The following is a 27,383-nucleotide window of genomic DNA, read 5'->3' on the forward strand; positions in this document are numbered from 1 at the left end:
GTTTTTGTTTTCCTGGGCACATTTTTATTTGTTTCTGGCTAAGAATGAAGGCTGCCTTGGAAACCATTTTTGTCCTGGGCCAGCAAAACCCTATTGACCCGTAACGTATGGCATCAAAAAAACAAAACAAAAAAAAAAAAAACAGAGGGAGGGAGAAAGAGAGTTTCTGATTACTCAATTATTCGTAAAAATAATAGAGTACTCAATCACTAAAATCTTATTTTACAACAGTCCTACCTTAGATTACATAAATGCAACATAGACATAGACCTAATCCTGCTAATTCAATCCGAATTGGATTAATAAATGCAGAAGGTATTTTGCAGGAGAATTTTTGCTTTACAAATTAGTGATATTGCACGGGATTAATAACACAGACATCCATCCATCCATCCATTTTCTGTTCACCCTTCAACCCTCCTGACCCCTAATGGGGTCAGGAGGGTTGCTGGTTCCTATCTCCAGCTACGTTCCGGGTGAGAGGTGGGGTCACCCTGGACAGGTCGCCAGTCTGTCGCAGATAACACAGACAATCTCCTTTATTATTACAAATAGCATGTGGTCTTTGGGTAAAACTATTCTGGTACGAATTGGGTTTTAGACCAGCTAGATTTGCAATGAATTAAGTTAATTAATCATTTGTTTTCAAGATTTGCAAGATTTAATGTGGAAAAAAGATTAAAACACAAAAATAGTTTACTATTTACACTTTGTTTTGGAACACTTGGTGTTATTGAATTAAACATTTCTGCTGAGTGTTATTGATGGGACTCTAGATTTTGTTTGGTTCTTATGTTATTCCCTGTTTATTTTTTATGGCCCCTCTTCTGCCCCCAAAACTACATTTTCCTAATCCTGTCATGAGAACGCCCATCTCTGGGGGACCCTGGTGCTCTTAATAAAGGGCACATTGAAATGCTTCCAAATCCCCTAAATCTGAAATGTTTGGAAGTCTCCTCTGTTTTCTGGGTTTACAATCATGCTCTATTGTCAAATCAACAGTTGTGTAACAGTGACCCAATCAAACAACTGAACTGGATCAAAATGATTTTCTTTGCTGCTTGGATGGTGTTATTCTGGGAAAGGCTAATTGTCCTCAACTCATCTAGTTTATATTAGATCGATAGGTACTTAAAGGATCATCTGTTATTGTCTTTATTTCAGTTTTGATAAATGTGATACATTTTTGAGCAGCATAAACTATTCAGGTGCTTTATAAACAGTACGTCCTTCTTTGATTAGACAAATTTAACTTCAATTCTCAGCCAAGCTCAAGGAAAAGAGTGAGAACAGAAATCTATAAAAATCAACTCAAAGCTGCCCTCCAACATTTAATTAAAGCTAATGTGATTTTTCAAGGCTTGTTAAAGTGCATTTTCCAAAAATAACATGTTAATCCTTCTAATGGCCCGACTCAGGGGATGAAGCTTCACTGGTGACGCCTTTTTACTAAAGACAGATCATTTCTGGATGTTTTTAATGAGAAAGGGTGTTTTATTATGATAAATAAAAAACAACAACTTTTTGATACTAATTGCAAAAAAACTAAACAACAAAACATAAAACACAAAGAAAATGATGGTTCAGAAACAAAATGAGCAGCTTAGAAATGTAACATGAGAAATAATGTTTGAACATTTCACAGCGAAAATCTAAAAAAAGCTTCATCCTGGCCTTCAAAATGTGCTGCCCCATCTGGAATAACTTTATGAGCATGAACAAGATCTTTTTTTTTTTTTTGAGTTGCCTAATTTACAGATTCAAATAAAGTGATTTTCCCAATTTAATCATGTTAATGGTTGCGATTCCGTTGATGCAATCATTTTAGAAGGTATGTTTATTTAATGTCTTCATTTTTTATCAGATTAAATGAATTACAAAATCATTTCAACCAAAGTCGAGTGATTTGTTTCCCTACTTATGCAAACATCAGAGGTAAGATTATTTTATAAAACACATGCTATAAAGTTAAATCTTTGAATGTTGAACCTCTCTTTCAATGCACTAGTTTCCTGGAACTGTATTAGGCTGCAGAATTGTATACTGTCTTTTAATAATGGAGCCAAATTCAATAGAATAGACAATATACTGTTGTTGTATAGGTTTTCTAAGAACTTGGCTCTATTTCCACATTGCATTAAATTGCCTCCACATGCTGAAGCAGTTTTCAAAAGCACAAACTCAGAATTATGTTTCGTGAAATTAAAGTGAAGTCAAGACTTATCCAATAGGAAATTTGTGACCTTTGCTGCACTAAATTTACAGAAAAGTAGAAGACCTTTGGAGAACTTTTAGAAGACAAAAATACTGAAAGTTGAAATTCAATAGTGTCAAGTTTTTCAGAATATGACAAGAGATTTAAACAATGCTGGCATGTTTTTCATTAAACAGAAGTCTTACAAGTTTTGTGAAATGTTCCTGCTTTACTTCATCTCTGCCAAAAACAAAGTACAATAAGTCACATTCAGTCACAGAGAAAAAAAAATACACAGTGTTTTTGCTCTCAGAAACACCAAAAAACTGAAATGGAAAAAAAAAAAAGCTCTATGACTGCCAGTTGTGTTGATGTCACAAACATTTTGAAATAAAGTACTGGATGATATGCTATGACATTAATTTGTGCTGTTACCTAGGATTGTAAATAGGAAGGCGACCCTGTTTAGAATCATATTTGTCTCTTCATGTTCATGACAAAATAAAAATCACTGCGCTTTTTTGTAGAAAGCTAAAAACTCTAATCTTGTCCAAGGAAGTTCATTTGATTAGTCGAAACCTCCAAAATCCAATTAGGGGAAAATTTTGTATGACAGCAGTGTTTTGTTTTTGTTTTTTGTGGTTTTTTTTTTTTTTTTTTGGCTATTTGATTTATGACTTTTAGTTCTACTGGAATGAAAAAATATACTTTTCTCTGCATATTAATACCTGTTTTATTTATAAAGTCTGGGAAAGTTAAAGCAGCACATATTAATGGGTTAATATCTTTTTAAAGATATTAACCCATTTCTGACTTTGTTATGGAAAACATTTTGATGTGCATCTCACCGCTCTCTTCTTTTAAATTTTATGAATAGTCTTGTCATAGTATTGGTAATTTGGTTTTATAGAGTCATCCTCACAATGTCAAAAAACAGCAGGACTCATGTATGTGATACCGTCACCTCCTGGATCTGATTGATTGTTTCTAATGAGGAGTGATGCATTTCTGCAGATAGCAGTAGAACCACATGGAAGAGGCAGAGGAGCTTAATTTTTTCACAGATTATCTGCCTCACATTACACAGTTGGGACAGAGTGAGAGTTTTAATGTAAAAAAGTTACATACTAAAGCTTTAACGTGTCCAGTTTGAGAGCTGATCTCTAACCTTACCGCTCTTTGTAATATAACCAAAAAGTTTTGTATTTTCTTGGCCCACCCATTCAAGGATATTACTTAATATCCTATTACTTAATATCCTTAATATCCATAATCTTCTGTGGTCATGTGGAGTCACAGAAACATGAAGTTGTTTGTCATCAGCGTACATAAGAGATGTTATCAAGCTCCAGTAATCCTGACAGAGACTCATATATTCTTTAAATAAAAAAAGCCTAATAATGTAGTCTCGAGAAACCCCATATATAATCTTTTTTTCACTTAAAACTTTAATTGCAGACTGGAATGCAATGTTGTCCCTGTCTGTTAAACATGAGTGCCTGTATTGCTATGTCTATTACAGGCTTGATTCAATATGATTATCACTGCAATACAGTCAAAAAATTGGCAATTTTAAATTCTAGACCTTTTCTCTCAATAACTGTAAGCTGCATTATATGTAGGCAGGAGCATTATATACAGCCATTTCCAAAGAATACGTTTTTAAAATTCTCCCCAAAAGCATCTTGTTGTAGTTAAAGATAAATGTTTTCATACTAAACTCCAAAAAAGGGTTTTGAAGTGTTCCAAGGGGTAATTATTTTTATGTTGCTGCATACATGAGAAATATGTATCAAGTAGAAAAGGTTAGTGTGTCCAATTTTGATCCCTAAATATGTAATAAACTCAGGAGCCATATGTTGCAATGAAAGAAGCTTATCTTCTGAGAAAGCATTTGTTTTAGTTTGATGCATTCGCATCAAGCTCGTGTTAGTCATGCTTACACGATTTAGTTCTGCATTTGGCCTCTGAACACTTTCTAGCAGCACACACACATGCTTCAGGTTAGAAACAAAGACTGACTGCTGGTTTAGACCTGCATCAGAGCACAGAACCCACAAGACAGCTGTGCCAAGATACTGGTTTGGTATGCTGTGAGTCCCTGGCACACATTTAATCTCTTTCTATGTGCATGGTTGTGCTCATGCTAATGAGGACTCAGTGTGGCAATCATTTGTCATACATCAATGGACACAAAGTAATACATTTTGTGTTCAATTTAAAGCAGTATTATGTAAAGTTAACTCTTTTGAGCTTTACATCATGCCATAATGTTATTTCTTCATCAAAAATCTACCTTGAGTGTTGCCTCAATTTTTTTTATGCATGTTTGAGAGATCTTTTAATCTCTCATGGTAACCATTCAGCTGTGCAAAATGCCTCGTGGGACTGAGCACCAACTTCAAGATGCAGCTTCTTCTCAGAGATGCAGCTGCCCACAGCTGCCCTCCCCTGCAACTCCCCCACTCAGCTCCTTCAGACTAGCCCGCAGCAATAAGAAAATATCTGGTGTAACTTTGCATCTGCTGAGCTCATTATGTGATCTACTTCACAGAGAAACGTAGGTAAAACATTGTTAAAGGGTTAATAGAGGAGCAGCATTATGTTGGCTTCCTGAAGGTCAAGTGTAACAAAGAACAAGAGTTTCTTAAAGAGACAGAAGCCCAGTTTCAAGTTGTTAAATTACAAAGTCAAATTTATTTGGTCATATTTGATATATACAGTATTTCTAAACCAACTTTGATTGTGCTTTAAAATGGCATTAAGTGACTGGAAAACATAATACTGCCCCTTTAAAGCTCATTTGTGATCAACAATGCGTCATTACTGGCAAGTGTCAAGTTTTTTTTGTTTGTTTGTTTTTGTTTTTCTCAAAAACATGAGAAAAAAGTACCAGCATTTCAGGCATCCCCCCCCCCCCCCCAGAGTTTTCAAAGCTTAAAGTCCTGAAGACTAATTGTCTCTTTGTTTCAAGGGGACTGATTAGGAGCTGAGTGTTGCTACTAAAGCAGACTTGTTAGGAAGGGATAAACATAATGAGTTTAAAACAGAGAGAACATGAGAAAAACTAAAGCAGCTTAGATACAACAGCCACTGGGTAAAATGTTAAATAAATAAGTAAGAAAATAAATAAATTAATAAATTCATGCATATGATAAAAAATTGTTTCACTCAGCAGCCAGATCCTCCCAACCCATCTGTCAGATAAGATTTGTGGGAAGGTTGTTATCTATTGATGATTCTGCAGTTTACCAAAGCGTTAGGATGAATGAGGAACTAATTTCTTAGCTCAATGATTTTTTATAAGAGCAGGATATCATGATAAGGTGAGCCAAGACATTTTTCAAATTAAAATAAAGTAAGAGGTGTGAGCTGCTGGAGTTTAACCGGAAAGCGAGGCTGCTGACACAACCCAGCTCCACCGTCAAGCCATCAGCAAACTCCCTGGATTCTGAGCTCCTTTAATAGATCTGTAGAAACTCTGACATCCCCAGTGGATCATTGACCATCTTTTCAAGGTCAATGATGTTTGAATCTTTGTAATCATCATGTTTTCCATGATTTGATTTGTTTGTTTTTGCTTTTTGATAATTGTGACTCCAAAGTCCAGCGACATAAAAGTTGCTGATTTTAAAGTCCCTTCTAATCAACCTCAGGGTTGATTAATCAACCTCAGGGTTGATTAATCAACCTCAGGGTTGATTAATCAACCTCAGGGTTGATTAATCAACCTCATAACTAGCAAAGAAAACTCTCTTTGCTGTCCTGCTGGAAAATGAATCTCTGGGCTGTTTAAGATCTTTTTAGTCTCTAAAAGATTTTCTTCCAGCATCCATCTTCACATCAAGCTTGTCAGCTTACATGAAAAACTGTAAACAAGTTCAAGAGGTATGAACACTGCAAAGTATGGTATGTCTTCTTTTTTATTTTTTCTATTGAATTGTTACTGATATATTCCTCCAAACCTTCAAGCTCTTTTTTTTCACTAGTGCCACAAATATATCTTTTTAAGTTTTTCTTTTTAACTCTTGAACACATTTATTTATTTAGTTCAAGGATTCTGTCATTAAAAGTTCTGATCTTTCTTATCCACTCTCACCTTTAAGTCCCAGTTAGAGCTGTCTTCACAGCGCCCAGTTGGCTTGAAAGGGCTTCATCACGGACTAATTATGAGGAGTAAAAGACACGAACAAACAGCACTAATAAAGGAACAGAGGAAAACGAGGCCTTCAAGATAAGCAGGTGTGAGCAGTTTGCACTCTTTTTGCATCAGATTGCAGCTGTTCTCATGGCACAATCTAATTATAGCCCTCTGTCACATATACACAAGACTCAGAAATGGTGGAGAAAAAGGAAAATTAAGTTCCCAGAAAATGACGTTTAGATGGTAATTGTTTAGACGTTAAGATGGAACAGAAGCGCTGTGGAAGAATGACACCTCACTGTATCAGAGAAATCACAGTTGGGTTGCCATTACTAAATCAGAAAGTGCTGCAGGTGTTTTAAAATCTCAGCTGCAGACTGTAGGTGACCTCTGCACGATTCAACATTGTTCTTAACCTGATCGCTCAAAAAATACCAGTCGTTAAGAATGTTTGAATCTTTGTAATCATCGATCACACTGGAAAGAATTTTTCTGAATTTTATGCATACCTTTTGTCTTAATTTAATTTATGTGCCTGTCATTGCATGTTGTTCTCACTAAATAAATGATGTAAAACAGAGCTATTCCTCACCCGAAATCTAGAGGATCTAAGAACTGAGATAAGCGAAGGTAATATTTATTATTTTGAGAAAGGTCTTTTTGCTTTTGGTTTCTAATACAATGCTTTAAAAAGTTGTATTCTGACAGTACAAAATAAGCCATTTTGATCCCATGAGAGAGTGACTTCATGGAGGATTTGAAACAATGTCAGACAGACGTGATTTTAAATTACCAGTACACCTTCAATGACTTACTTAGGAAACATTGCTGAAGGTTTTCCCTCTTCTCCTGTCTCTTCTCCTGAGCCGCAGTTATCCCCAAGACATTAAAGGCATTAAATATTTCACTCTAACTGCAGGAGTGGCAAGCAGCTGGGATCTTTCAGAAATGAAAGCTTTTTGTCGCAGGCGTTATTTGCATATACATGGACTGCTTCTCCTTGCTCTAAAATATGCATAAAGAAATATTTAAATGTCGCTTAACTTAGTTGGCTTGACTTTTAAGCAAAACTTTCAACACCTCAGTGGATATGGACATTCCATAAATTAATGCTCATCTATTTAAATCATTCCAAAACCCAGTTTTGATGTAATTTTAGGATCACCCCACTGTTTCAGTCATCTGTGTCATCATTTAGGCAATTCTTTTGACCCACCATCCCAGGTTCCCCGAGGAAATGCTGAAAAAAGTTTAAAAAATTTATTTGCAAAAACAAATGAGTCTATGTTTTGAGGTTGATTATCTTTGAGAGATATGAAAAAAATAAAATAATCACAGTGTTCCCGACAAGGTTGTTGGAAGTTGGACATGCAGGTTGTTGAAAAAGTCAGTCTCCAGTAATGTTGGGTGTTGTTGGTTTGGCGTGGACAATTTCCTTTTCTAAAGCTGATTATAAACACTGAGAATAACTGGATGTAAGGACCAGGAACCATGGAAAGACAATCTGTTAGAAATCGACTTGGTGCACCTACTGTCGACATTTCGGCAAAAAGTCAGTCTGTCAGCTTCATGAGGTGTTTAAGCACTTATGACCCAGCTGCTGCCTGCTCACAAGTGCAGATTAAATCAACAGACAGGAAAAAGCCCCACACAAACACGGCATTGCCCTAAATTCATGACAATCTGATCCAAATTGACATGAAAGATAATTGCTGTGAGCGTGTAAAAGCACCCCCAGTAACCACCAAAATTCATGCTTATCATAAACAGTAATATGCAGACACACCACTGTCCTTGCATACAGTGAAATGAGTTGGAGATCAGAAAAAAATGTAGAGAGCACCCAGTAAGAACGAAGTTCCTGCTTTAAATCATAGTGACCTCACAGACTATGAAATGACATCGGGTGAAAGTGTTTTTGATTCGGAGTCAGAACAGCTCTTTCAAACCTTACAGCACTGAATGAACGATTGTGGTAGCATCATACTGAGCTACTGAATCACTCACAGATGGAGTGGATAATGAAAAGAATGATAATCCCTAAATTGTTCAACCTCAGCTCAAATCAGTGGTTTGAACTTGAACACAATAGAGTTTTCCAACAGAACAAGGATCCCAGAGACACATGAAAACTACTTTTAGAATAAATAAACCACGATTCTGCAATGGCTCCACTTTCAACTGTGTAAAAAGTGATAAAAAGCTGAGTGTACGCCAAGAAACACCTTAGCAATTTTAAAAAAACCCTACAAATTCTGATGAAACTACTAAGCAAAAATCCAGCCAGACCAATAACTGAGATGTGTTGATGGTTTAAATCTGTGTGATTTCAATGCCCAAATGGTATATGGTGTTGGAGAAGTTGCCTTTCAACAACAAGGTCTTGGATTTGAAACCCAGCCTGAGATCTCAGGTTCTCTCTATAGAGTTTACATGTTTTCCGTCTGCACGAATGTGCTGCAGAGCAAGTCTATTAAAAAATGGTTTATATTTGTCAATGTAACTTTAAAATGTACTTCATCGCATTTACATGTAATCACTTGATCTAAAAATCTTTTCAGTAGTTATATAATGATGATTAAAAGGATGTTAGTAGTACAAATCTTCTTTTGTTGTTCATTGTACTTTGTGATTCTAAGATAATCTCAACCAATTGTCTCTTTCTAGTCTGTTCAACATAAATCTGCTGAACTACACATGCAATAATTTGAAAAGTTATACAAAATATTTTCTATGAAATAAGGGTTTTGCTTATTACTCACAATTACCTTTAATTGTAAGATTTTAATATATATAGTCTTCTGAACACAAACTGTTTTAAACCACAAGTGCATCAAATAAAATATCATAAATCAGAACATCTTTAAACAAAACAAAACTGTTAAATATCTAACACAGCATCTGTTTTATTTCTTTATCCTCAAACAATCAGATTTTAATTTGAGAATTTTAACTCCTTCAGTGTTCAAGAATCATTTATCGTCCTACTTTTGCAAACATTTTTGCGTTAAAGATAATGTTTAACCTTATTAATTTTTCTAACACATCTTAGGAAAAATCAATACAAACACACAATGAACCTCATGGTGCCACTGGAGGTGTCCAATGCAACAGTGCCAGGGGTTGTGCGCAGAACTATATGGATCATTGAAAAGGCCTCAGACAATGCCGACACCTACCATTGCATTATGTATTAAGCACTTAGCCGCAATGATGCCCTTAGATGTTTTTGGATGAATAATAAAAACAGCCTTTTGGTCAATACACTCGGGCCCAGCCTGCAGCGTAAACAAACTAAGTGACTTGCTCGGGGCCATGAAGTCATTATGGCTTAATATAACCACCCATCTAATGACTTCTTACTGGGTCTGACACTCAGTTTTTATTACTGTGTTCACACACTGTGTCTTTACTTCCCAGGTAGGGTCCTGTGGACTACAGAGAAAATTCAACAAATACAAATGATATGAGATAACACCATAGCGTTAATGAGCCCATTTACAACCAGCATTTTCATATATTGAAAAATATTCAGCTATCAAGTCTTCTAGTTAGAATATATGATGTCTAATATTGGCTTAAAATGCATTTTTGATTAGGATTAACCTGAAATTGTTGGCTTAGTCAGGTTCTTGTTGTGGTGTGTGGCGTCTAGCAGAGAACAGAGAACTCTTATCAACAGCCTGGATTCCTGCTTTTGTTCCTCTTTAACATAAAGTATGAATTTGTTGACCTTGGAGTGAAGGTGAATGTTAGTCATAATTCTTCTGTAAAGAAAAACCCAGCAGAGATGTTTGTGGTGATGAAGGTGATTCCCACGTTCTGAACCGATGACAGGAGATGGAGATCAGTATAAATCTGTCATCAGTACTGATACCTCTGAGCATTTAAGGTTTAAATGTATGCTAAAGTTGATGTCCCCTAATTGTGAAACATTAAATGTGAGCTATTTTTGTGTTGAGAACAAAGTGCTGAATATAAAGATGTTTGTACTTCTATAAGATTAAGAAAACATAAAATGACAAATAATGCCTGTCATGTCTTAAGTTTAACTCAATGTAAAACTGAGTAGTTAGAACCTAATTTATCTGTTTACTCCAATTGCTTAAGTTCTCAAAGTGAAACATGTTACATTATAGTGTTATTGAGCTTTTATTTCAGTAAATTATGATGTAGCTAGCTGAGGCGGCAACCCTCCCAACCCCATTAGGGATGAGGGTGAACAGAAAATAGATGGATGGATGATGATTTTCTGCTTAGAGGTAATACAAAAATTACAATTTCTTTAAAGTGTAGAATATTACATCAGATAGAGTTAATGAAAAGTATGTTAAAAGTAATGGCTTTCAAGAAGAACTTTGATAATCTGTCAAATGATAATGCCTTCTCAAACTTATGGAGATGTACTTTTGTGTTTTCTAATATATATATTTTTTAATAACTACCTATGTTGTTGTTAATTAGTCAGCTATTTATATGCAAACATAAGAAGCCTGAAATAACATTGAATAATGTTTATTAGTTTATTCCAAAAGCTACAGTTTGAAGTACAATAAGGCAAGTTGCTTAGCCATTAAGGAATTAAAGGAATAAACATACACTGAGCAATAAGATATAAAACATAAAGCAAATATTCAAATTACCTCTTTTAAAGACGTTCAAGCACAATAGTTTGAGCAGCATCTGTTTATTTATAATTAAACAAAACAAAACTGTTACAAATCTAACACAGCATCTGTATGCACATTATTTCTTTTCAACAATCAGATTTAGTGTGATTTTGCACAGAATTTTTAGCCTTCCAGTGTTCAAGAATAAAATCAAAAAGAAATCGTTTACCAAGCAGTAAGTGTGGCTCAATTATTTACAGCATGCTTCCTAAACATTCGAGGATGATTCAGCACAATGCAGCACCTGCAAATGTTCAGCTGAGTGTGTCAAACAAATTGGAGAAAACGTACATTCAGTGACTGTAGACGAGGCGTAATGTTCACATGTTCGTGTTTTTCAGCTGAAGATGGCTTACTTTTATGTGAAAAAACATAACACACTACAGCAGCCTCTGCTTTTCTGACATATTTGGGCATGTGGATATATAATATATGTAAAATTAACAGAAAACAGACAATAAAACCACAGAAAAGAGGCTGTAAGGATTAAAATTTTTCTGTATGTTTATTTTAGGTTTCTGTGTCTATTGAGTCTCTGTGTTGTCCTGTCTACTGCTTGATTTGTTTCCAGCTGTGTCTTGTTCCCTGATTACCCTCTGTGTTTTTAATCCCACCTGTCTTCCTTGTTCTTCGTTGGGTTCTTGTCTAATCTGTCTTGTCGTCTTGCCTACAGTCTTGCTGTGTCAAGTCTGCAGTCAGATGTCTATTGTTTACCAGTTCCTACCAGTTTTTGAGCCTTAGCCTTCCGCTCATCTGTGCTGCCTGGATTATTGTGTGTTTAGGATCATTAAATCATCATTTCTTCATTCCAACCTGGGACTTTTGGATCCTCAGTGTCTTCCTCACCACCTCATGCCGCATATCATGACAGACACATTTATACACACTTTCTGTAAAATGTGATAAAAATTACATTTCAGAAGAAAGATAAATTAGGACACCCCCACATTCATTCTCACTAAGATGCATCACAGCGGAACACATAAGAGGTTTGTTTCTCAGCATTTTGAAGGAGGTTTGCCATTTAAACCTCAGACATTCAGATTTGTTTACTACTGACACTTATGAGAGTGAGCACCATGGTGAGACTGAAAGGGCTGTCTGAGGTCTTTAGAAAGAAGATTGCTGCAGCTTGTGAGGTCGATGGGGGACTTCAAGAAGTCTCAAAACAATTTAAAATCAGCCGTGTCACTATGGAAAATAGTCAAAAAGTGGACAACATTCAATGCTCGCATTCCCAAAATTGAACACTTTGACACCAAAAACATAGAACATATTAGGCATGAATCAAATATGGTCAGAAAATTAATGTTGTACAGTTTGTAGGGCATAGTGGTGAGAGTGTCATGGCTCTGGGGATGTTTTGCTGCATCAGAACTTTGCCAGAATCCACCATGAAAAGTTGCTTAAGCTTAAAAAATAAAGAAAAACTTACCGTTAATTTATTAAGGAAAACTAAGAAATGTTTTCAGCATGTTCTCAAACCACAGCCATGACCCAAGAGATTTACCATGTTTTTCTCTTTTGAGACATTTTCAGTCTTTTTAACTATAATATATCTGGAGATAGATTCTAAAATTAAATAAATTCAAGACTTTCACTGATTTTTTATTTTTATTTTTTTTTTTACTTTTTAGATAGATTTTCTTACAATATCAGTTTCTTCAGTTTGATTAAGGAATTTTCTGTTCATACTTTTAAAATTGTATCTCTTTAATTTTAATTCGAATGCCATTTGACATGGAGGAAGGGTAACAGTAAACAGACCCAGTTGTGGTTTGTTAATGTCATAAAGACTCACTGAGAAAGTAATTTAATGATTTGTAGCAATAAAGTGGTCTCAGATAAATGAGAATATAGAAAAATAATAGCATCGAAGGGAAGTGGAGGTCGATCTCTGTGCCTGTGGTTCATCTTAGGTCAGAATTAAGGTCACCTTTGACAACAGGATCTGTTTTATACAACATTAACATAATCAAAGACACGCGATTATCTGTAACTGGGATATTTCAGATTCAGAAATACACACAGATAAATCTAAGCATGAAAATAAATTTATTTATCTACTTATTTATTTCAGATTATTTAACTCATGAAAATAAAACTAAAAATGTTTAAAACCAACCATCAATGGCCTCAATTCTGTTGCATGGCAACAATAACAACTATGAAGATTGAATTAAATGTATTATTACCTGTAGTTTTCTAGTTTGTAGAGATTATAATCAAAGGCATGTAATGTTAGAGGTTTTTTTTTCAATATAAGTCTCCACGCTTGAGGTTTAGCATTTATCATTAGGGTCACAGAGCAAAATCTTATGAAATAAATACTAAATGGCACACATAGACATCGTCCTCCTATGAACTCATTTGACACATGGTGTACATTAAAATTGAGTAACATCAAAAGCTCAGAGATCTTTTTGTTTTACTTTTCACCAGTTAATAACTGAAGGCTGCTGCTAAGCCCATAATTGTAGCGTCATGAGATTACAATAGAGAGGTATTGTATAAAATAGCCCACATATTTTGGGAAATGGGAACACAAACAGGGTCAGTAGATTTGAAATAATACAACGTGAAATAATGTGAAGACTGTACACAACCAAGGCAGTTTCCTTCCGGTGAAAATAAAAAGAGGGAAGGGGATCTGCACAGACTGGTGGGATGCACAGACCAGAACAGATTCAGCTGGACGCAGAGAGAGAGGCAGACTGCAGATCATAAGAAAGAAACGCAGCAGATTATCTCCCGGGTGAGTTTTTTGTTACCACAATTTCTTAATTTTATTTATTTATATAAATTTTTTTTATTTGGTTTTGAAGAGTCTGAAGCAATAAAAGTTTCTAATCTCGTTGTTTCTCCTTCAGACGACAGCCCAACTTGGGGAGATTTAGCCATTAAACCAAGAGAGAACAAAATAACGTTTAATGGATGACATCTAAAATCTACATCGACTGACTGCAGCCCTAACTCCGCGTGTGTGATGTGACCGCTGACTGCATAAAATCTGACGCTAGTGCGCACGATGGAGGAACTTTTACGCACACAGGATGCTTGGGCTCAGAACATTTCCTGGTACAATTCCAGTTACATAAACAGCACCAATTTAGGGAACAACACGGTAAACCCCTTAAAGCGAAATGAAGAAGTAGCCAAAGTGGAAGTTACTGTCCTGGTTCTGGTGCTGCTGCTCGCTCTGACCGGCAACCTGTGCGTCTTGTGGGCTATCCATACCACCAAGCACAGCCATTCTCGGATGTATTACTTCATGAAGCACCTGAGCATCGCAGATCTTGTTGTGGCGGTGTTCCAGGTCCTGCCGCAGCTCATCTGGGACATAACCTTTCGCTTTTACGGACCTGATTTCCTTTGCAGGCTGGTCAAATACCTCCAGGTAGTTGGCATGTTTGCGTCAACCTACATGTTGGTCCTGATGTCAATCGACAGATGCTTAGCGATCTGCCAGCCGCTTCGCTCGGTGCACAAGGGGAAAGATCGCTTCTGTGTTATCGCATCTTGGATCCTCAGTCTGATTTTCAGTACCCCACAAGCCTACATCTTTTCTCTCAGGGAGGTCGGGAATGGCGTTTACGACTGCTGGGGGGACTTCGTGCAACCCTGGGGTGCCAAAGCCTACATCACATGGATGAGTCTGAGCATTTACATTCTTCCAGTAGCGATATTAAGCATCTGCTACGGTCTGATATGCTTTAAAATATGGCAGAATATCAACATGAAAACCAGGAGGGAGCACTTTTTGGCTCTCACGCCGAGGCCATCCAAGGGCGCACATCCACTGTCACGCGTGAGCAGCGTCAGACTCATTTCTAAAGCCAAGATCCGCACCGTGAAAATGACATTTGTGGTGGTCATTGCATATATTGTGTGCTGGACTCCTTTTTTCTTTGTCCAGATGTGGTCTGCATGGGATCCTGCTGCACCAAGAGAAGGTAAAATGTCATTCGTCTGATTTCCAAAAAGGCACAAGAGGTAGAAAATAAATACATCATTTTGTAGATATATTAATGACTAAGTATACTGGCTGACAGCTTTATTTCCCTGCTACTGTGTGAGGAAGTGGTTTGTGGCACAAGGAGCAGAATGTTGTATTCATTTTTGATTCATGGCACTGAAAATGTGCTGTCCATAAACCCTTGGCAGATAATATTTCAGCACTAAATGCTTTTTGCATGCAAAGGTCATTGTCAGAAATATCTCTTGGAATGCATGAACATTCCCCTGTTTCTTTGAGAACTGCTCAAAGATTATTAAATCCAGACTTCCCAGGAGTGAAACCAGAATGTCACTTACAACCCTTATCAGTCTTTAAAACCACTGGGAACCAGTGCATCAAAAGGTTCTGTTTCAAGTAGTAGCTTATGTAATATCCATTTAAACTTTTTTTTTCATACTTTCCTCTCCTATTGCTATAAAAGAGGACATGAGCAGCAAAGCAGATGTGCTCCTCTACCTTTAAATTGAACCACTTTGGAAAGTTGCATAAGTTCTTGTTCTGTCACAGATTTATATATTAAGTAGTTTCAAAATTATTCTGTTATAAATATCTGAAGAGCTGTACAAAATAATTTGTATATTCTAATATGAGGCATGATTTGTTGACTTGGTTGAAGCCGTCCATCGTAAAAAAATAAAGAATCTGCTTTTATTACTCCTTGCCAGTTTTCTAAAAACTGCTTTTGCTTTCACAATGCAGTATTAAAAAAAATCATGTTCCAGATTAATAGTTTGTCTTGGATAAAAAAACAAAAAAACTAGCCTTTTTCTTATGTTGTTTGTCCTGCTTGTCCAAATTAGTGCCAAAAGTTTTTATTTTTTTTTTATTTTGCAGATTCAAAAAAAGCCATGCAAATAGACAAAATCTACAAAGTAATATTGTTGTAATGAAGATAATATATAAAAACACAAGACATAAAATCTAGTTTTCAAACAGAGTTCATTCTAAATAGACTTACAATGGCATCATCCTAAAACAAGAGTATCTTAGTTTCCTCTACGTACAAAATATTTTCAATTAAAGTCTGTAGTTTCTGAAAGACCTACAAACATAATCTTTCCTCTATTCAGGTCTGCAGGAGGAGAATAAAGATTAATTAAACTCATAAGATGTGACAATACCTGATACTGGTTTCCCATGAATAATATGAGATTCTGATAATATTTTTGAGAAATTAAGAATTGGCTCTTTTGAGAATTACATTTTTTTTTTTATTTATATTTCACAAATACTTTAAGGACTATCAGCCTTGAATAGTCCAGTCCAGATTTCAGGTATCCATTTCCTAATGTCCAAAAAGAATCAAAATGCCCACTCTCTCAGTTTGTACAAGTAGAATAAAGGCTTTATAAATATTAGAATGTTTTTGGGAGTTTTTTTTACTACTGTTTATTGTTGAATTATGTCAGGTTTGCATTTTGGATTGTGAATAATGAGCAATGATGAACGATGATGCCTGTAAACAAACTGCAGTTCAGACTCAAGACAATTTAGCTCTACTGGTAGGAAGATGTGACAAAGCAGTCTGACGAAAAACTGAACACAATCCTACTCCATCTTCAAGAAAAAAACGTAACGTTAATGTAGCTGGAGATAATTTACTTTTGAAGTTGTTTATTGTCTAACAAAACAAATTAGAGGGCTTTGTTTGTCTATTACATTTCTGCTTATATAGCGATCTATTGAAATAATAATTGGCCAATATTTATTTAGTTATCAGTTTATTGATAAGAAATTCTACTCCAGTTAAAATTCATCAAACCCCCGGCACATTCAGGTTTCAAGAAATCTTTTTTTCTAACTGGAATAAATATGAACATTTTGGAGAGAGCCAGTCAGTGTCCCGACATGAATCTGATAGAGAATGTGTGGAGAGAACTAAAGATTAGGGTGATGACATGGAGGCCTTCTAACCTCAAACACTCATAATCAATAATAAAACAGTGGAAATAGGCAAAAAGATGAACAGTAATGATAAGAATAGCTTGATTCCTGTAATGCCAGTAAATATTTTATGAATGTCGACAAGGCAAAGAATAAGCTTTGATAACAAAATATCAATAAAAACTTCTATGAAGTAATACTTCTTTTACTACATTTATTTTATTTCTCATTTTCAACCAGACCTTAACTTGTGGGTTGAATTAAAATTATTTTACATCTAAATTTGCCAGAGGTATGAATAATTTTAGTTCTTCACCAGACAAAATCACATACTGACTAACTGGATGGCACTTTCTGCTATGAATGTGACTTTTATGGGAAACAATGTAATGTTTTATTAATAAAAGATCTGATGTCATAATGTCTCACCACAAGAACCCTAGTTTGTAGAATAAGACACTGGATGCAGCTCCCCCTTTAGACGGCGTTATGTGAATAATCAGCATTGTCTACCATGAGTTTGTTAGACAATCACAATTGGTAACTTTTTAAATCCTTGTACCAATTTATCATGGCCTCCTTTGCCTGTTTATTGTTATCTCTGGCACATCTTTGGCACATTGTCTGTTTCCAATGTGCCAAAGATTGGCTACTTTCTGAACAGTTTCCAAGTTCATCATAAACACACAAAAATAATTCATTTTGCACTTCAAGTCAATGTTATTTATATAGTACATTTTAAAACAGCAAATGTTTAAAAGAGCACTTCACAGACAAGGGAGACAAGATATGAAATGCATTGGAAATATCCTAAAACAAAATTAACAATAAAAAAGAACAACTGAATAAAAGTACTATATTTTGTATAAATTCTCTTCAGGTCTGACACTCCACTTGAAGTAAAAGCCCAAAAAGGTAGATGACTAAAAAGAGATTAAAAGTCTGCAGCGCATATTTTGATACAAACCATTAAACAGACTTTGGGCAGCTACTGAAAAACCCTCACCACCTTTAGTTTTTTTCTTGAATCATGAGACGTCTGGAATGCAAACCAAAATGTGCTTTCTTCTTTTAACAAACTAATTAAAACTCCAATTCAATGGGGATCTTGAGATATAACTGTGTTGAGAATGTGTCCTTTTTGTCTATAATTGCATGTGGAAGACTTAGTAGAAAATAGATTAGTTATTGAGACTCTCCACACTTCAAAATGTCTTCTGGCAGGAGATTAAATAACTTGTTGCTTTCATCATTCTGGTCTGTGGCTGTGAAGAAAGAACTCTCTGAATATAGAGGGCAAGTGTATAACTTGGACTGCTGCATTATTAGTTTGTGGATTACAAAAACAGTAACTACATACATTATTAAATTAATCTCTTCATGCAAATTCTTTATTATAAATACATTTTTGTGACTGTTGTTTTATTAAAACAAATATTTTCTTACTAATAAGTCAGAAAATTTAAGCATGAATATAAATTATTTGGCTGTAATACTTCCACCCATCAATACAAGCAGTGTATTTTATTCTGCTTTGTCCTGCAACAGTGAATAACATTTACTTTAGGAAAACAAGCAAAGTAGTGTTGGTAGATATCAGCTCGCAATGAGGTTCTGGGTTCAAATCCCAGCCTGGGGTCTTTCTGAATGAAAATGCATGTTCTCCCTGTGCATTTTTGGGTTCTCTCTGGGTACTCCAGCTTCCTTCCATAGAATAAGAACATGACTGCTTGCTAGGCTTCCAGCTGGGTATAGACAATGGATGGATAGATGCAATTTAACCAGTTGATGGGATCTTCCCTCATGACATTTCAAAAGTAGGTCTCATTCTAAATCTTGGTGCAGAAGTGTGAATAACTGAGCCCGTGCTCTCAAATTTACTGCAGAATCTTTGATGTTTTTCCACTCTTTGTTGAGATGGGTGCAAGTTTAAATGTTTTTGATCAAATTATGAAAAATGTAGCTCTAAATTAGATGGCCTGGACATCACTAAAACGGTAAGATTGTGGAACCAAATTTATAGAGAGGAAAAATATTTTTTGTTAACTTGCAAATGATTGTTTTTTTGCTTCTTTTAACAAATAGATTTTTCTTTCTCCTTCATTAAGTTGTTAAAAGTCATAGATAAATGTTCTTTTAAAAAACAGCACACAATGATGTTGTTTTGTTGATAAAATCCCAGAAGCTTGGGTGAAAGAAGAAACCTTCACATTCTCTCAATTTTGGGAATTTAAAAGAACTGCGTTCCATATTTCCGTGACATCCTGTACCAAATAGTCTTTCAGCTCTAGATAGGCTGTTTGACTTATGTCTTAAACAAACTCCTCTCATACTTTCAGGTCATTTTTTAAACACAGCATAAAGCAGAGCTTTGAGCAGAAAGCTCGGTCCTGTAGGGAGTCAGACTCAGGCAGGAAAAGAGCCACTCAGCACTTGAGGGGTGAAAAAGACAATAAGTGCTAAATCTCCCACACCCCATTAACGATTCAGAGAAGAAGAAAAATATATATTTGGAAGTCGTCCATTTTCCACTGTTCGAGCTACTTTCTGCCTCAATGTGCTCTGCAGCTATATATGTAATTGGCTGAGTGGATGGGAAAATAAGGTGCTTTTTTTCCCTACAGGGCGGCTACTTTTAAAAACCCATTTGTCATCTCTGTGTCAGCTTGACAATCCTCTTTTCGGCATCCATTAACCTTTCGTGTTTTTATTAATCCTGAATGTTTTGGAGGGTGTCTAATGTGGGGGTTTGTATATTTCTAAATGAAAAGCGATTTCAGTCCCAACAAGAAGAGAGATATATCAAATGGGGAGATAAAAACTGCCTAGTTTTACTGTAAGCCACTGCCCTGCACACAGGTACATGTGAAATCTTTAAATATTAAATACATGTAAAACAAGTTAACCATGTTTACTTCTATAATATTTTATCACAGCTAAATGGCTACAGTAAAAACAAAATAATCATTCAGAGAAACAGCGATTTGTTGGCCATTGTGTTGCAGATATACCGAACCGTTTGTCAGGTTACAAATGTATTTTACTGAGATCTTATTTATTAGGATATACAGGTCTGGAGTGGGTTGATTTTGTACTGTGACTCCATTGGTCACACAAGACTTACACATCTGTCGGGCAAGTTTCTCTACTCACTATTTGATAAATGAAAAAAAGGTCAAAGTCCCTTCCAAATAACTTTTTTTTAATTCATCCATCCATCCATTTTCTGTTCACCCTTGTCCCTAATGGGGTCAGGAGGGTTGCTGGTTCCTATCTCCAGCTACGTTCCGGGTGAGAGGCGGGGTTCACCCTGGACAGGTCGCCAGTCTGTCGCAGGGCAACACAGAGACATACAAGACAAACAACACACTCACACACACATTCACACCTAGGGAGAATTTAGAGAAACCAATTAACCTGACAGTCATGTTTTTGGACTGTGGGAGGAAGCCTGAGAACCCGGAGAGAACCCACGCACGCACAGGGAGAACATGCAAACTCCATGCAGAAAGACCCCGGGCCGGGAATCGAACCCAGGACCTTCTTGCTGCAAGGCAACAGCTCTACCAACTGCGCCACTGTGCAGCCCTTTTTTAATTCATAAAGCTGTAATTCACTTTCTATATTGTCTAAGTAACATTTTGTTGAATTTAAAAAAAGAATGTATCAAAAATCTGCAAACTGTTATGTAGAACAGAGTTGTAACTCTGGGGCAGTGTTTGTTGCTCTCATTCAGCATCAGTCACACTCCTATGCTGGCAAGGTGGTGTATAGATGGAGGAGATAGTGCAATTCACATTTTATGCAGAAATATCGATTCCTGCATGAAAAAATCTTGTGCCAGGATGAAAGGCAGTGTATTTTTTCCTAACATAATTAAACATAATTAGGCATATGGATAGTTTATAGTAGTTTTAACAAGAATCAACATAGCAAAAATAGTTAAAGATGATGAAAAGAACCTTTGCAGCCTTTTCTAAAACTGTTTAGTTTCAGTACATCAGTTAGTCTGGTGAAATTATTCACACCCTGTTTCCTAAACATGTGAAGCTGATTCAGCAGATCTGAACAATAGAGTGAGCATCTGCCAGTGCTTTTTTTGAGTGTGTCAAATACAGAAGAAGACATACATTCAGAGGCCGTTGATGAGATGTAATTGTCTCTTTTATTCAGCTAGCGCAAAAATTATCTATATTGGCATGGAAAAAAAAATAGGACATTGTAGCAAAACCTGAATGTTTTTCTGATATTTAGATGCATGGATATTGAACATAAATTTTAGCTAGAACAGGATAGAATGTATCTTGTAATAGAATATATGTTGTATGACAAAATATATCTATTTTAAATATTACATATTCTATTTTACACAATAGAAGAATATTTGTAGAATGTACAGTACATATTGTTTATATTTTTAGATATGCGAAAAATATTTGTATATCTATATGGAATATTCTATTCTACAAAATAGAATAAAATAGTTTGTAGCATTCTATTCTATTACGAAATACTCTTAAATTGAAACTTAATTTCTTTTTCGCAGATTATAAATTAGTTGAATTAGAAATCAGTGTGACTATTTATTAAAATTAACTGTTAAATTAATAACGTGTCCTAAATTTACCCATACTTTTTAAGTAGCCCACAGGTGTCCATAGGTTTTGTGTTAATACCCTGTAACTACCCCATAATTTCCTAACTATATTATATATTGCTGTTATTGACAAGCAGGGTTTTTTTTTCTATTTTTGTTTAGTAAAATGTTGTGGTTTGTTGTTTTAAATGCTTTCATTTTGACTGACTATAGTTTGTCTTTCCCTGCAGACATGGCCTTCATCATCTCCATGTTGCTTGCTAGCCTCAACAGCTGCTGTAACCCCTGGATCTACATGTTCTTTGCTGGTCACCTGTTTCACGACCTGATCCGGAGCTTCTTCTGCTGCTGCTGCAGACACTATATGGCGGACTCTTCCTGCCGCTGCGATCAGCAGTGCAGGCACAAAAGTGGCTCCTCCACTTTCGTCATCAAGAACGGCAGCAGTATGAGGAGTTTGACTCAAACTTCCAGCACAGGGGGGCCCGCGCACTGAGCCGGCAGGGAGCCATCTTAAGCTTCTTGTGGTTGACTTGATCCAGCAATCATGCAAGGCCTTGGTTGAGGCATTTAATCATCTACAGCAGAGCTGAGCTCACCATGGCACAATGCTTGTTGTCAGCTATATTAAATTAAGCCAAACAGAGAACATAAACCTCCTGTCCGGAAACATCCCTGCACCCTGTGATAACAGAAAGTAGAACAAAATGCCATTGTGTCCAAAATGTGAACTAAATGAGCTGCAAAGTGAAGTTCTTACCAGAGCACATTTAAATTTAGCAGGATGTGTACAAATGTTCGCTAGCGGCTGCAGTCAACTCTGACAGGACCAGACAGGATGGACCAGACTTTAATCGAAGATGCCAAAAAAACTTTTCCCGTTGTTGCTTTGAACAGACTGACTCGGTGGCTTTCATTTCTATCTTTGGTCACAGAATGAGTAGGAGGAAAAGAATTAATGTATATTGTTGTTCACTGTGGCATGTTCAAACATATATATCTGTAAGATGACAAAATAGGACTAAATATTACATACTGGATGTTTAGTTAACGAGACTTGTCTACTATCTAAGGTTAAACAACTGTAAACATTCTTTATATTTGTTTACAGCGTTTTTGTACTTCAGTTTTATAGTTTAAGGGTGTATTCACACCTGACACATTCGGCCCACTTTAAACGGACCAGAATATGTTTCCCTCGTTGGTCTGAACATTTTGTTCAGGTGTGAATACACTCAAGCAAACCCTGGTGAAGACTAAACAAGCGGACCTATACCCACTTTTTGAGGTCCTCTAACAAAAACCTCTGGTGCATTTCCTTTCAAATGTGAGCACAGACCGGCCTCAACATGAACCAACAACAGGACACACCTGACATTTTGGACATCATGAGCCACCATTGCTGGGAATTATGGTTAAAAATGATCCCTTCAGTGTTGCTCCTACTACACTTACTAAAATTGTACCTGATCGCCTGTTTGCTGCTGCCAGCATGTAGAGGGCCAGGGCACACAGAGCGTCTAATTCAGCTTGCAGCACACACTTATGGACACCGTTCCAAAATTTGGAATATCACATTGTAAATCCTCCATTGTTTGAACTGCTCCTTATATTTAAAAGCAGTTAGAACATTAGAACAGCAAGCAGGACTTCCAGAATTTTTTTTTGTTTTTGGGTCTGTCCTCTGTTACAACCCCTGTCATTTCTGGCAAGTGGGGTCGTCACCCAAGTTGATTTGTCTATAAAGAATAGTCCACTTGCAAAAAAGGACAATGAGAAAGCAAATCAAAGGAAAAAGAATAAGTAAATAAAGTCCGCTGTTGGTCTCGCTCAAACACGTAAACAAAAGGCTATCCTGGTGTGTATACAACTTAAGAAAGTTTACCATAGATGCTGATCCACATTGTTAATATTTTTTATACAGTTTTTCTCAGTTGCTTTTGCACATTTCTCTTAAGACAATTGAAACTGAACAAACTTCTTGTTTAATTTCCAAATCCAGTTGCTAATTATTTCTACTATTTCTTTTTTGACTTGTTGTTCTGTATATATTTGTATGAACTCATTCAGTTTCTTATGTGCAGTAGATGGTTGTTACATACTTTTGCTCATTAAATGATGATCAGATGCATTTCTCTTCAGGCCAGCTTGGCATTTCATCTTGCATTTAAGGGTATTAAAATACTTACAAAAAACCATGAAGCATATTTCAAACATTTCTTCATAAATTCTCTTGATGACTGTGTTCAGATTATAGATATATACATATATTTCTACCACTTTGAATTGCTCTCAGGTTAAACTTGACTAGGGGAAAGTGTGGGACTGGCTCATTTATATTCTTGCTAACAGAACTACATTAACTCACTCAACCAATCACAAACTGTTTTATAAAGATTTGTTGTATGCACATTAACTTTTTTTCTCACTGACTGACATTAAATCAGACTAAACTTTTCTAATTTCAAATTAGAGTAACATTATTTCTACCTGCTGATAGTTTTGAAAAGAGATGATAATTTTATGAAATTCTAGTTTGCAGTTGTTCACGCGCAAACCTTTTTGGTTTTTGTCCAATTTTTTTTTTCTTTTTGGATGTCCTATCACCTGCCGCTTATTCCAGCCAGTTGAAACTCCTAACTGAGTCGGATTTGGAGGCTCCTTTGCTCTCACACACATTTTCAGCCCTGTCCACAAATTTTTTGAGGGAGTGAAATTGGAGCTTTCTGATGACTTTTCCTGCTTTTGTTGTCTGAAAAGTTCTCTAACTAATGTGGTGGTATGCTCAGGGTCACTGACCCAGGCCTTAATTTCCCACCTGTTGTCTAGTGATGTTGCTTCATTATTTTCACAGAATGTTCCTTCCTCCTGAGGCAATCTGTTTTCAGATGTTTACTTCTTGCAGCAAGACCCCAACAACACAACTTTGTCATTTTAGTACTTCACGGTTTGGATGGTGTTCTTAGGTTTGCAACATTGATCCTTACTTCTTGCAGATGTGACAATGGAAATTATGACCCAACTATTTAGTTTCAGGTACCTCAGACAACAAGACATGGGCTTCAAAAAGTAATTTTTATTTTGCCTTTGTAGTAATGGCTTCTTTCTGACAGAGCCACCTTTCAGCTCATGTCAGCACAGGACTTGTTTTGTTGTTGATAATGACCCCCTCTCACCAGATTTGGCCTACATCTTCACATTGTCGTTTTCTTTTGTTCACAGACTGTTTCACACATTTTGCAACAAAACAGATGTTGTCTCTGGGGCACAGAACAACGCCAATGTCCAGCTGGACAATCCCAAGCCGTTTTTATTTGTGTGCAGTTGGTAGCTCCAGGCACCCAAAACTGAACCAGACTTTCAGAGAGCCATAGTTTTCATCCTGATATTTTTGCATTATTTCTTTTTAATTTCACTTTCACACAAGAAAGCAGTGTGTTTGACTCATCACCTCAAAACAAATCCACAAGTGTGTCTCCAGATTTTTTAATGTTTTGTGAAACACCTGATAGGTTAATTAGTCATCAAGACTATTGTAAATTGTTTAAAGGTAAACTAATATAAACGTCTGAATATAAAGAATGTAACAAAAAATAAATCCTAAAAAAATATATATATTTCATTAGTCTTTCTTTTAGTAAATAGAAATAATGAATAATATAAAAATGATTATGGTTTGTAGATTCTCATCTACCCTAAAACAGAAAATATTTAAAGTCAAAAAAGGCTGTTTTCTTTTCTGTTACTGTGTATGTAATTATTTCTTCCAATTGTAAGTTCATGTAGAAATGCATAAGTCACTTTGATTTTTTTCCAACTTTAAATCTGAAACTCTTATACGGATAAAACTTTTCCAGTATCGTGTCCTGCAGCTTGGCATTGGTTTTCACAGATCTGTTGACTGGAATAAAGATTTATTTTTCAGATACAGACCAAGGATCTGAACAAGTTCCTCATTTGTGCCGTTTTCTCGAAATGTTCTGAGATATTCACTATTTTACAAATCTTCAGAATGATGCGTGAAATATGCCAAAGCAACTCAGAAAATGTGTAATAGAAATATTCTCTCCTGAGGTTTGCCTGATGTCCAATAAAAAAAAAAGTAACACTAAAAAAAATGCAATGTCTATTCATGGGTATCTGCAGTCAGTGCCATCTCAAAGCTCTGTAGAAAACCATCCTGCCAATTTGTTTGGGTGCCTGTGTATGAAAATAAATCCTCCAGTTAATGATTCGGGTTAAATGGGATTAGACACATCAAAGGCTAAACTCAGGAATTTTGTCTAACCATCCTGCATTTATCCCGACTTGACTTCCAGTCAGAACGTTGCTATACCTCAGAAGTGATGAGAACTGTTTCCCTCTGTTTTTCTTTTATACAGAAAACTGGTTTATAGTGATATTTTGCCTCATCTTATGACAGATATCAAAAGCTCAAAACATAGCAGCAGACATCTAACTGGCATCCTTCATGATTTTCAAAGCCTAATGTCGCAAATTTAGATTTTATGTGACTGGATATAAATTGCTGAACCCATGGTTATTCATACTGCCGGCAGAAATGAAAGAGGGACCCATCAAAATATTTTAAAACAATTTTAAAGCAACATAACATTAAAGTAATCTTAGCAGCAGTAGTTTGATCAACAAATGAAACCATTACTGAAGAAAACCAGGGCTGCTAGTGTTCAAACTACAGAAAAATACTTTTTCACAATAGGTGCAGTGTGGTCCCTCTCATACTGAACTTGCTTGTTGTAGTGGCTAAGAGCTGTATGTCAGTGACAAAATTTTACTTAATATAGTGAGACAGGCCCATATGTGCAGACCCTGTTAAAATAACTGAGCTTTCACTCCGGTTTCGAGCCGGAATTACTGCTGTGAAATGGTTGTGACTATAATTTGTGACAAAAGTGTACTTGGATTGTAGCTCAGTGTTGAAGAAATTATCCCAAATTATGGACAACATTGGAAGAGAGACGTAGAGTGGCTCAATCCAGACCCTAAAAGCAATTACGAAGTCTGTTTCTCCACTTATGTGTTATTTTGATCAACACCAGTCACATACATTAAATCGGGGGTCAGCAACTCCAGTCCTTGAGAGCCACTATCCTGCAACTTTTGGATGCATCTCTGCTCTAACACACGTGAATAAAAAGGCTGAATTACCTCTTTGGCATGTCTGCAAGTTGTACAAAAGTTTGATCATTGGATTCAGGTGTATCGGGGCAGGATTGCAGATAAAAGTTGCAATTAACAGGGTTTGTTGATTCTTATTAAATATTTTCGTCAGAAAATAATTTGTAACTTACGAGAGCAAGAGAATGTACAGTGGATTTGTTTATCTCTATCTTGTCTGACTCAGTTTTTTTTCCATTCCTTTTCTTTTTTTCGCTCTACATGCATCTTTTAAGAAACCTCAAACACACTTAATAAACATAATTCTTTGTACATTAAATGTGCAATATTGTACCTGGTTGGTTTCGGTGCAAATGCAAAAAAACAAAAACACTTTCATGATTTCACAACTGAAAGATATTTAATATTGGATTTGATCATAATACATAATAAAACATAATAAAATGCATTTTAACTTGCTTATTCAACTAGTTTCCTTTTAACTCTGTATAGAGCTCTGTTAATGTGTTTTTGATGATGTCCTCTCAAAAATACACTTATGTTGACCTTAAATGAGCATTATGATATTTTATTACTCAATAATGTTTCTATTGTTTAAATGAGGATGAAAATGAACAAAACAAAAATACAAATACTAATAAAAGTTAAGAGTGTGTGTTTTTGTTAAGAAATTCAACAAAAAAAATGTTATATCAATTGAAGTCTAATTTTCCTAAATATTGCAAGTCTCTTAGCAA

General features: G+C 35.8%; 1 protein-coding gene across 1 annotated transcript; it reads left to right on the forward strand.

Moving 5' to 3' along the window:
- Nucleotides 1-13,621: 13,621 nt before the first annotated feature.
- LOC122833577 (isotocin receptor-like) lies at nucleotides 13,622-24,846 on the forward strand. The gene is made up of 3 exons (XM_044121269.1): nucleotides 13,622-13,763; nucleotides 13,879-14,961; nucleotides 21,738-24,846. Exons 2-3 carry the CDS (start codon nucleotides 14,037-14,039, stop codon nucleotides 22,001-22,003), a joined length of 1,191 nt encoding a protein of 396 aa, XP_043977204.1. The 5' UTR covers nucleotides 13,622-13,763; nucleotides 13,879-14,036; the 3' UTR covers nucleotides 22,004-24,846.
- The last annotated feature ends 2,537 nt before the right edge of the window (nucleotides 24,847-27,383 follow it).

Source organism: Gambusia affinis, linkage group LG07, assembly GCF_019740435.1.
Source record: "Gambusia affinis linkage group LG07, SWU_Gaff_1.0, whole genome shotgun sequence".
Lineage (NCBI taxonomy): Eukaryota > Metazoa > Chordata > Actinopteri > Cyprinodontiformes > Poeciliidae > Gambusia > Gambusia affinis.

What these genes read in the sequence shown, in the direction of transcription:
- LOC122833577 (XM_044121269.1), top strand. Translation starts at nt 14,037, where the DNA reads ATGGAGGAACTTTTACGCACACAGGATGCTTGGGCTCAGAACATTTCC. An exon ending in TCCTGCTGCACCAAGAGAAG is followed by an intron (nt 14,962 to 21,737) that starts GTAAAATGTCAT and finishes CTTTCCCTGCAG; the next exon opens with ACATGGCCTTCATCATCTCC.